Source organism: Dama dama, chromosome 21 (genome assembly GCF_033118175.1).
Source record: "Dama dama isolate Ldn47 chromosome 21, ASM3311817v1, whole genome shotgun sequence".
Classification (NCBI taxonomy): Eukaryota; Metazoa; Chordata; class Mammalia; order Artiodactyla; family Cervidae; genus Dama; species Dama dama.
Window position 1 is genome coordinate 1,684,061 of NC_083701.1, and position 10,529 is coordinate 1,694,589.

At 65.1% G+C, this 10,529-nt stretch overlaps 1 protein-coding gene across 4 annotated transcripts; it reads left to right on the forward strand.

The window, feature by feature from the left end:
- Nucleotides 1-1,100: 1,100 nt before the first annotated feature.
- DGAT1 (diacylglycerol O-acyltransferase 1) lies at nucleotides 1,101-9,724 on the forward strand. 4 transcript variants are annotated; one of them, XM_061122969.1, is made up of 17 exons: nucleotides 1,109-1,341; nucleotides 4,930-5,017; nucleotides 6,965-7,005; nucleotides 7,085-7,179; nucleotides 7,263-7,315; nucleotides 7,533-7,638; nucleotides 7,723-7,836; nucleotides 7,938-8,012; nucleotides 8,083-8,186; nucleotides 8,271-8,309; nucleotides 8,393-8,434; nucleotides 8,508-8,552; nucleotides 8,627-8,739; nucleotides 8,853-8,918; nucleotides 8,991-9,078; nucleotides 9,152-9,214; nucleotides 9,289-9,724. In XM_061122969.1, exons 1-17 carry the CDS (start codon nucleotides 1,151-1,153, stop codon nucleotides 9,442-9,444), a joined length of 1,479 nt encoding a protein of 492 aa, XP_060978952.1. In that variant the 5' UTR covers nucleotides 1,109-1,150; the 3' UTR covers nucleotides 9,445-9,724. The 4 variants fall into 4 exon arrangements, with proteins under 4 accessions (XP_060978954.1, XP_060978952.1, XP_060978953.1 ...); XM_061122970.1 differs by having other exon boundaries at nucleotides 1,114-1,341; nucleotides 7,085-7,170; XM_061122972.1 differs by lacking the exon at nucleotides 1,109-1,341 and adding an exon at nucleotides 4,081-4,124.
- Nucleotides 9,725-10,529: the final 805 nt, after the last annotated feature.

Below are 10,529 nucleotides of genomic sequence, written 5' to 3' on the forward strand. Positions count from 1 at the left end.
TTGGTTTATTTGCTTTCAGAGAGGCGGTCTTCCCAGCTTTACTTACCCCATGGGAGTGAACGGAGTGGGTTTTGTGGCTAGGGGTGTTTCTTGTGTAAACCAGGCCTAAACTCCCGGTGAACCCTCGCATCTGGAGATCCAGGATGCTCACACTCCATGCTCTTTGCCAAATGCTTGTGAAACCAAGTAAGATCGGCCTTGCCGCGCACTGTGCAGTTGTTTTGGTGTAGTGGTTGCTTCATTCAGCGACTGGATGACTGCCGACTGTGCAATGAAACAGAAACCTCTGGGTTCCTGCGAATCAACACCTCAGAATCCTAACGCCCTGGCAAAACTGGCCCAAGTGGGAAAGGCGGGAAGTTCTGCAAGTCTGCGGATGAAGGCAGAAGCGGGGCGGGTGGAAAGGCGGGCTGGCGTGTCTACTGTGGGGGCCTGGGCAGGGGAGAGGTGGCCACCCTGGGAACAGGTGGGCATGGCACAAGTCTCGGGATGCGAGGACTGCGGCCTTTCTCCCCCTCCATCCTCTGACCTGTAGCGTGTTTGAACAGCCTAAGCGGAGGAAAAGCGGGTGTCTACGGTGGTAATTATTGGGTTCACAGAACATGACCGCGCCGCGGGATGCACGTTCGGTAGACGCGTTGGGTGTCAGCCTGACGTAAACGCACTAGGCGTTTCATAAATAACTGCAACCCCACACTCCGCGCCTGAGCTGAGAAATGACGAAATCCTGTGTTTATAGAGCGGGACAAGGGGCAGGCAGCGGTCAGGAGAGGCTTGCAGCTGCCAGGAAGCCCCGCGTGTTTCTCGTCAGTCTGGGGTTGTATTTGCCAGGAGACTACAACTTCCAGGGTGCCCCGCGCTCCCGCGGCGACCACAACTCCCAGGGTGCACCGCGAACCAGTGGACTACAAAGGCATGCGAGCCGCGGCCGCTGGCCAGTTAGCCGCTCCGGGAGCTACGCTTCCCAGGACTTCGGGAGGAGCCTGCTGGCACGGGTTTGCACGCGCTGATTGGCGGCGCGGACCACGGCAGTGGCGTAGTAGAGGCGGTGGCGGCAGTTGGCTAAGGGTCCGGAGGCGGGGCCACAGGCCTCGGGTGCTGCCACCCCGGCGGGCTACGACTTGGCCGCGGCGGGGTGCGGGCTGAGGCCATGGGCGACCGCGGCGGCGCGGGCGGCTCCCGGCGCCGGAGGACGGGGTCGCGGCCTTCGATCCAGGGCGGCAGTGGCCACGCGGCAGCGGAAGAGGAGGTGCGGGATGTGGGCGCTGGAGGGGACGCGCCGGTTCGGGACACAGACAAGGACGGAGACGTAGACGTGGGCAGCGGCCACTGGGACCTGAGGTAGCGGTGCGCGTGACCCCTAACCTTTGACCCCTGATACGGGGCCCCTGCGATCCAACCTGTTGCCCCAGGCCTGTCGGCGGCAGCTTGGGCTCGAGTCCGAGAGTCTGGCGCCAGGACTGTGCCCCTCGGGCCTTCGCGGGGAAACTTAGCGGGAGGTTGGGGGCGGAGGGTCTCCTGCCCGAGACACCCAGGTACGGGGGCCGAGGGGAGGGCAGTGGCTCAGCTTCTAGACGCCCTCCCTCTGCCTTCCTTAGGTGCGTTCTGAGGCTTTCGCAGGGTGAGCCCACCACGCACAGTGTCCTCTACCTGGAAGGAGATACGGGGGTCTCTCCTGAGGGCTATGAGGGAATGCCTTGTGGGTTGATAAAGCTCCCGGAGGAGGAGGGTGGACCGGTGGAGAACAGGGGAAGGGGCAGTGCGAGGGGATTTCTCATCCCTTGCAGACCCTCCAGAGAATGGTCTTCACAAAGGTCCCTCATCCGTCACCTGGTGATTGACTGGCCTGGGCTCCTGCTTATTACCAGCACAAATGCCTGCTCTAGGGTCAAAGTGGGCCCTGTAATGGGACCCTCACCCCTGGTTGGGGTACAGGGAAGGAGTTGGAAGTGCGCACACCCACAGGTGGGCGCCCTGCTTAGCTGAAGGATTGATGTGGGGGGAGCAAGCTGTGGCTGAAGGGGAGGATCTGACCCATGTGGGCATCGGCTAAGGCTGGCTGCCTCCAGGCGCCCCCTTTGCCATCCTCCATGCCCCTCCCCCAAGCTCTGACCCTCATCTTGGTCAAGGGCTCTCAGGGGCTTTGGCTTTGGGATCAGCTCCAGAGCTAAAGGCTATGAAGGAGGAAGTGGGCAACAGGTCAGTCAGTCAGCAAGGATTTGCTATTTTCTTCACTGGGTGCTGTGGGGAGGGGAGAGACAAGGGCAGCTGGGGTGCAGGCACTGTCCCTGCCCTTGGGGGGCACACAGTTCACCTGAGAGATAAGATAGCCTCAGCCCTGAAGAGTGAGAGCAAAGGTCGGGCGCAGAGTTCAGGATGACACCATGGGGAGGGTGGCTCTGCGCGTGGCGCTGGCTTCCTACTGGCCCCTACTGGTCCTGAGGGGGCGGCTGCAAAGGCCAGGAGGCCCAGAGGCCCCTCTGCCCACTCCTGGGGAGCTGAATTTGGGGTCACTTTGTATGAGGTGGGGGCGGGTACCAGCTTTGGGCCAAGCTGTCACCCTGGATGGGCCGTCACTTGCCTGCTCTACACGGGCCAGATGGCCAGAAGCCACTCCTGTCCTCTCGATGGTCCACCCTTGAGGTCTGGGCCCTCGGGAAGAGGAGCATTTGGTGGTGGGGATGGGCCACCAGAGCCCCTCCTGATCTCCAGGACATGCAGCTGTGTGTGCCTGTTCCCCAGGCCACATGCCACAGGGCAGGGGGCCTCCTGGGGCAGGGGCCGGGCCTTGGTCTGGCTACTCTTGGTATCGCCTCTGCCTCCCCGCCTCCCTGCCTGTTCCTCTCTCTTCCTCCTCAGGCCCTTCCAGACACTTCCTGCTCACCTAGGCCTGGGCAGGCGGGGTCAGGCGCCAGGTGTGAGCTCACTCCTTCCGGCAGCGAGGTGTGGCTGTGTGCCGGAAGGAGGGCCACTGCTGTTGCCTCGCCTCTGAGCGTGTCCCTTCCAGCTCCTCCACACTCCCCTCTGCCCGGACGCCTGGTGCGTCCTCCAACCATTGGTTCATGGGCCCTCCAGGCACGGCTTTCTAGTCCAGAGGCTCTCCCAGGGCCTAGAGGCTGGGTGCAGGAAGTGCTGAGGAGGTGGCAGTGGGGAGGCGAGCTGGCACCCTGTCCCTCCTTGTTCTGTTCGGCCCTGGAGCTGGGCCGTATGGCCCCACACGTGTGATCCCCACTTGGGGCTGTGTCTCTGGGCAAGTTGGGAAGCTCGGTGAGCCTCAGTTTCCCCATGTGCCCACCTCCCAGTGCTGATGTGCAGGTCAAATGAGGTGCCGACTGTGATGAGTTAGAATGGCCCTGCTGGCTGGGTGGGACTGGGGAGCAGGTGGGGACCTCTGGGGGGCACAGAGGCTCAGCTAGCGCCTCAGTCAGGGTGAGGGTGACGGAGAAGCTCTGGGTGAGGCCCCACCTCCACGCTGGCCATGCCTGCTGCCCTTTGGTCCACTGCAGTGAACTGTGCCATGGGGCTGGACCTCTGTGGGGATTGGTGGGCAGTGGGCTTCCTTCCTGCTCAGGGCCTCTGACCTCTGGGGGCAGGGCGCTGCCCGGGTGGGATGGTCAGAAGGCCAATGGAGGGACCTGAGGGGTCTGTATGGTGGCTGGGGGCAGGCCTCAGGAACTTGACAGCAGGGATCTGGAAAAGCTTTAATAACATTACTTGTTGTCAGGATTGGGAAATGCCCCCCTTTCCCCTCCCCTACTTTCATCTTAGAGACTGCTGCACATCTGGTCAGTGTGGTCTTCATGGTGACCCCAAGGTGGCAGGGGTCACACTGTTGTGAAACCGTCCCCTGGGTGTGTGGTGCCAGACCTGGACATGCAGATGGTGACTGGCAGGTTGTAGCATGAGGTGGCTTTGGGACGATTCCAGGGACAGTGAATGGGCTGGATCTGGGGGGTTCTGGGCAGGTCCATCAAGTGGACACCCCCACAGACTGTCCTTTTGGGATAGTTGGGCCTGGGAGCCCTGCTCGCCTTGCCAAAAGGCAGGTGCAGAGAGTCACGAAGAAGAGACCCTGGGGGCTCAGAGCCCCACTGCATGTGCAGCCCAGGACAGACCTGGAGGAGGTGCGTGGGCAGGCCAGGCCAGGCAACAGGGCCTGGGGTGGGGGGGCCAGACTCTCAGAGCTGCCCAGCTGAGGATGCTGGCACCTCATCTTCCCCAGCCGTCCGTCTCCTGGGTGCAGCCATCTGAGTGCTGACCCCAGCCGCCCCTGGAGGCTGGCTGTTCTCTGGTGCCCCACTCCTGGGGACGTGTGTCCACATGAGGGAAAGGGAAGCCCCGGCCTCTCCTCTTACAAAACTGGAGGCCTTGCTCAACATCCTGGATGGCCTCCTGGTGGCGGGCTGGTTGGTGGGAGGTGGGGCTGCCGCTTAGAATCCGCCAGTGGGGCTGGGCCTGGACTGAGCTGCACCCCTCCACCTCAGCTGCCTCCAGCTGAGGGTTGGCTTCCGTCTCCCCCAGACCCAGCACTGGGTGCGGGGCTCTCAGAGGTGGGCTCTGAAAGTCCCCTGCTGGCTTCTGCAGTGGACTCCAGGTGCCGAGCCCCCAGAGGGGCTCGTGTGGCCCTCCGCCCAGGCTCACGTGAAGGCTGGGTCCTCCCCTCTGGAAGGGCCAAACGGAGGGCATGGGTGGTTTGAATGGCGGCCCCTGGGCTACCGGGGTGCCAGGAGGGACCAGCTGCTGCAGGGGGTCTGCCCCCTCCCCACTTCCGTCCTGCCTCGCCAGCACCTGTGGCACCCCCCCCACCATGCCACTTCCCCCAGTGGGAGTGGCGGGCCCCTGGTGACCCTGCCCGGGGAGGGGGTGTGTGGGCAGCGGGGCAGCCTTGCTCCAGATGCTCTGCTCCGAGTGCCCGTCTCCGCTCTCCAGGTGTCACCGCCTGCAAGACTCCCTGTTCAGTTCTGATAGTGGCTTCAGCAACTACCGCGGCATCCTGAATTGGTGTGTGGTGATGCTGGTATGTAGCACCAAGTGGCACCTTGGAGCTGGGGTCCTGACGGCTGGGGGGCCATGGGCTCTGCTCCCGGGGTGGGTGTCTGTGCTTGTGGAGCTGGGGTGAGTGGAGCTCTGGGCTGGCAGTGGGGGTCCCTGGAGCAGCTGTACCCCGGGGCCCCAAGGGGAGCATGCTCACCCCATCCTTGCTGAATCCCAGGAGACGCCTGCAGAGGGCAGCCTGGGAGCCTCTGAGCTGGAGGCTCTGCCCCGGGGAGCACTGGAGCCTCCCAGGCGCTCTGTGGTGGGCACGGGGCAGGAGAGGGTAGGCAGTGACCGTCCGGTGGCCCTGGGTGGGGGATGGCTGCTCTGTGGGCCCAGGCCCTCCCTGGCAGCACAGGTGAGTGGTCTTGGGAGTCTATGCAGAACTTCCTCTTCTGTTCCAAGTTGCCCTCCTGGGTGTGGAGCGCCTGGGTGGTTGCGAACCAGCTCCAGGCCGCACTCTGCGGGACCCCGGCCCCTTCCTCAGCCCTACGGGGAGCAGGACTGAAGTCCTGTGTCCGCCTCGATCTGACCTGGCCGAGGCCACTGCTGCCGGGCCCCAGTAGACCTGTCCAGCAGCAGCTGGAGTGCAGGGACCCCAGGGGCAGCCTTCAGGGCGGGGCAGGGTGAGGCCCGTCTGGGCCCAGCCCCACTGCTCAGGGCTGATGTGGCCTGAGGCCTTTGCCCCTCCAGCTGACGTGTCTGCCTGCCCTGGGTGTGGCTCCCGAGGCTGCCTGTGTACCAGGGGCCCCCACGCTTCCGTTTGTGGTCTCGGACGGTCCCCTGGGAGTGGTGGGGGCCGTGCGCCAGTCCAGATCCGGTAGTCCAGGCGTCTCTGGAGGCCATGGTTGGTCCAGGACTGTGGCGAGGCGGTTGTGCAGGGCAGGCCCTCAGCAGCCTGTCTGTTCTCCTGCAGCCCCTGGCCTCCTGGCCCTTTGGTGCACTCACAAAGCTCCGCCCGCGCCCCCCCCGCCCCCCCCCCCCCCCCCGCCCGGAGCTGGACCGCCTGCTGCATCCTCTCTGCAGCCTGGGCTTCCAGATGGGGTGGGCCTCTTAGCAGCTCCAGCTCTTGCCTGCGGTGGGCTCTCAGGACAGGCAACTGCCAGTGGGCAGACACTGCAGGACCACGTGTGTCCTGGTAAGCTGGATGGTTAGGCATTTAGCTGGGGGACGGTGTGGCAGGTGGCCCCCGCATCTCCGAGCCTGTCACCTCGGGAAGCCTTCTGGGTAGGGGACTTCACCCATGTCGCCTGGAGAAGCATCACTTTTCCACAGAGCCTTCTGAAACCCCCATGGGACCTGAGCCTTGAGGGTGGAGGAGGCGGCCCCTGCCGCTTCAGAGGGCAGCCAGGCATCTGGCCCCAGGCCACTGGCAAGAGCTCGTTGTGACAGGGGACCCGTCCTTTGCTGCTGCTGCAGGAGTGGCTGAGGTGGGCGGGGGTGTGAGTAGGGGTGGAGACCCAGGCCCAGCTTCCCTGGCCCCTCAGGACTGGCCTGCTCTTCCCACCACCCCACTGAGGGCGTGGGCACACCCCGCCTGTGAGGATGGGCCCAGCTGGCAGGGTGGAGCCCTGAGCGGGTGGCAGCGCGCTGGGCAGGCTTGGATTTCGCTGGGGCTTGGGGCTGTCGCTGTGGCTGCAGGTGCTGACCCGCTCAGTGGGATGGAGGACAGCCGCTGGGCAGCGGGTTTCTTCTGCCGTGGCAGCACAGGCACCTGAGGTTGTGGTTGGCTCCAGATGGGTAGGGGCTGCCTGTCCCTGCGTGGGTGCCCAGGCCATGGGTGGGGAGTCTCGGAGCTTGGCGTGAGGTCCCGCAGGGCTGGGCCTGCAGGATGGAGGCTGCTGTCCTGAGCTGCGAGTGCTGGCAGGAGCTGGGGTGGGTGTTCTGGGGCCGTGGCTGACAGCGTTGTGCCCCTCTCTCTCTATTGCAGATCTTAAGCAACGCACGGTTATTTCTAGAGAACCTCATCAAGTGAGTGGGCCCCAGCCTGCCCCAGCCCCTGCCACCTCACCCCTCGCCCACGCAGACCCTCACCTACCTGCGTCTGCAGGTACGGCATCCTGGTGGACCCCATCCAGGTGGTGTCTCTGTTCTTGAAGGACCCTTACAGCTGGCCAGCCCTGTGCCTGGTCATTGGTGAGCTGGGTGCGCAGGAGGCCTCAGGCCGGCGGTGGGCGGGACAGGGCTGATCTGGGCCTGAACCTGCCCTGGGTTGTTTCTGTCCTCAGTGGCCAATATCTTTGCCGTGGCTGCGTTCCAGGTGGAGAAGCGCCTGGCTGTGGTAAGCAGTGCCCTCACGCCCGCCCCTGACCTGCCTCAAGCTCCTTACCAGTCGGGCTTAGGGTGGGCCACCACCTGGTCCCACTGTGCTTCAGGGTGTTGGGTCCTGCACGGCCTTCCTGGGAAGGGCTGCACCTCAGGCCTGGCGGCACTTCCCCAGGGAGGTCCTCTGACCAGGGAGAGGGGCCCTGGCTGAGCGCTCTGCTCCCCCACTCCAGGGAGCCCTGACGGAGCAGGCGGGGCTGCTGCTGCACGGGGTCAACCTGGCCACCATTCTCTGCTTCCCAGCGGCGGTGGCCTTCCTCCTCGAGTCCATCACTCCAGGTGGGCCGCCCCCCCACCCCGCCCCATCCCATGCTGTCTTGGCCAGCAGCTCGGGGGCGTGGCCTGAGCTTGCCTCTCCCACAGTGGGCTCCGTGCTGGCCCTGATGGTCTACACCATCCTCTTCCTCAAGCTGTTCTCCTACCGGGACGTCAATCTCTGGTGCCGAGAGCGCAGGGCTGGGGCCAAGGCCAAGGCTGGTGAGGGCTGCCCCGGGCTGGGGCCACTGGGCTGCCACCTGCCGCGGGACCGGCCAGGGGCTCGGCTCACCCCCGCCCCGCCCCCTGCCGCTTGCTCGTAGCTTTGGCAGGTAAGAAGGCCAACGGGGGAGCGGCCCAGCGCACCGTGAGCTACCCCGACAACCTGACCTACCGCGGTGAGGACCCTGCCCGGGGCTGGGGGGGCTGCCCGGCGGCCTGCTCTGCTAGCCCCGCCCTCCCTTCCAGATCTCTACTACTTCCTCTTCGCCCCTACCCTGTGCTACGAGCTCAACTTCCCCCGCTCCCCCCGCATCCGAAAGCGCTTCCTGCTGCGGCGACTCCTGGAGATGGTGAGGCGGGGCCTCGCCGGCCAGGGTGGGCGGGCTTGCCAGCACCGGGGGCTCAGCTCACTGTCCGCTTGCTTCCTCCCGCAGCTGTTCCTCACCCAGCTCCAGGTGGGGCTGATCCAGCAGGTACGCGGCCCGGGCGGGGGGTGGGGCTGAGGGTGGGGGCAGGGCCCGGGGCCGTCGGGGAGCTGACACCGCGCTTTTTGCAGTGGATGGTCCCGGCCATCCAGAACTCCATGAAGCCCTTCAAGGTGAGCAGGCAGACCTGGCAGGGTGGGTTCCGGGGGCAGGGCTGAGGGAGCCAGCTGTGCCCTGTGTCCACAGGACATGGACTACTCCCGCATCGTGGAGCGCCTCCTGAAACTGGCGGTGAGTGGCCTGCTGGGTGGGGGCGCGTGGGAGCGGGTGGGGCTGTCCTGGCACCTGGCACCCGTTCTCCACAGGTCCCCAACCACCTCATCTGGCTCATCTTCTTCTACTGGCTCTTCCACTCCTGCCTGAACGCCGTGGCCGAGCTCATGCAGTTTGGAGACCGCGAGTTCTACCGGGACTGGTGGTGGGTGGCCCCGCTGGGGCGGGGGCGCAGATGGGGGTGGTGGGACCCTCACTGGAGCTGGGGCCTAAGCCCCTACCCACTCCACTCCACCCCACCCCGCCCCGCCTCCACAGGAACTCGGAGTCCATCACCTACTTCTGGCAGAATTGGAACATTCCTGTTCACAAGTGGTGCCTCAGGTGGGTGTGCACCTGGGGGTAGGGGTGGGGGCGTGTGGCTGGGTGCCCTAACCACTGCCACCTCCCCCACAGACACTTCTACAAGCCCATGCTCCGGCGGGGCAGCAGCAAGTGGGTAGCCAGGACAGGGGTGTTCTTGGCCTCCGCCTTCTTCCACGAGGTCAGTGCACTGAGGGCATGCCCTGCCCCTTGAGGTGGGGGCAGGGGCTCAGCTGATGCCTCTCTCCCCTTAGTACCTGGTGAGCATCCCCCTGCGCATGTTCCGCCTCTGGGCCTTCACCGGCATGATGGCACAGGTGAGCAGCCCCGGACCCCCACCCACAAACACGCCCTGTGGGCATGGAGGCTCACTCCCGTCCCGTGTCCCCAGATCCCGCTGGCCTGGATAGTGGGCCGCTTCTTCCGTGGGAACTATGGCAACGCGGCCGTGTGGCTATCACTCATCATCGGGCAGCCGGTGGCCGTCCTCATGTACGTCCACGACTACTACGTGCTCAACTACGAGGCCCCGACAGCCGGGGCCTGAGCCCCTCCAGGCTGGTGCCCTCATGGGTGTTGAACTGCTTCGCCTTGCCGCCGGTGACTGAACTGGAGCCCATCCCCACCTGGGCACAGTGGAGGGGGCCTGGCTGGTAGAAGCTGCCTTCTGGCCCCCACGAGGCCTCTCGGCCCCCAAGGGCCTCCCTCCTGGCCAGGGGATGGAAGGCCCGGCGCAGCTCAGGCCCACAGGAGGTGCCCATGTTCTGGAAACCCTGCAGATCCCGCCCAAGGGTCTGAATGTGTCAATAAAGTGCTGTGCACAGTGAGCTCCCTCAGCCTCCAGGGCACAGGGCTGGCAGGAGGGGGTGGCCCTCCCACGTGGGCTCCCTCAGGGCCCCCCAGGGCCATGCTGTGGGAAGGGGGCCCCAGCGCCTGGAGAGGAGCTGGGGCTGGGGTGACCCTCCCTGTCTCACAGGGCTCTGTGGTCATATGTCTTGCTCTGCAAGGTGGAGCCTCTGTGCTCCCAGGCCCCCTGTGCCTGAGGTCTGCACACAAGTGGATTCAACTTGGGCCAGGCCAGAGGCCAAGGTGTGGAAGAGGGTCGAGAATCAGGCCGACCTGAGGGGCAGCAAAGACTCCAAGGCAAGGCTGCAGAGGTCTCAGAGGCCATGTGCACAGGCTCCTGTGCAGACTGGTGCTGGGGTGCTCACCTGGGCTGGGCTCTGGGCTGCTTGGACAAGGTGGGTGGTCTGGCCCAGCCCTCACTGAGGGCCTCCCTCTCTGCCCCCAAGGGGCAGAGGTCAGCCTGATGGGGGCTCCCCGTTTTTCCAGGCCCTCACCAGGCAGTTGGGTGTGGCCCTCAGGATACCTCGGTCCCAGAGCTTGCCACTCAAGAGCTTGGCAGCGAGACAGGGAAGCCCTGGGCTGTTCCCCCATCTAGTGGCTCTGCTGCCTGGGTTGGAAACCCTGAGGTTGTACCAAGCAGGTGTGCCCTGACCACCAGCTGTGGCCCGATGAGATGGGTGCCTGAGGTGGTGCCTGGGCAGTGGACCCAGCTGTACTGCTCTGCCCCAACCAGAAGCCACTCCAGCCCATAGTGGTTGTCTGGGCGAGAGAGACTGGTTGGCTAGG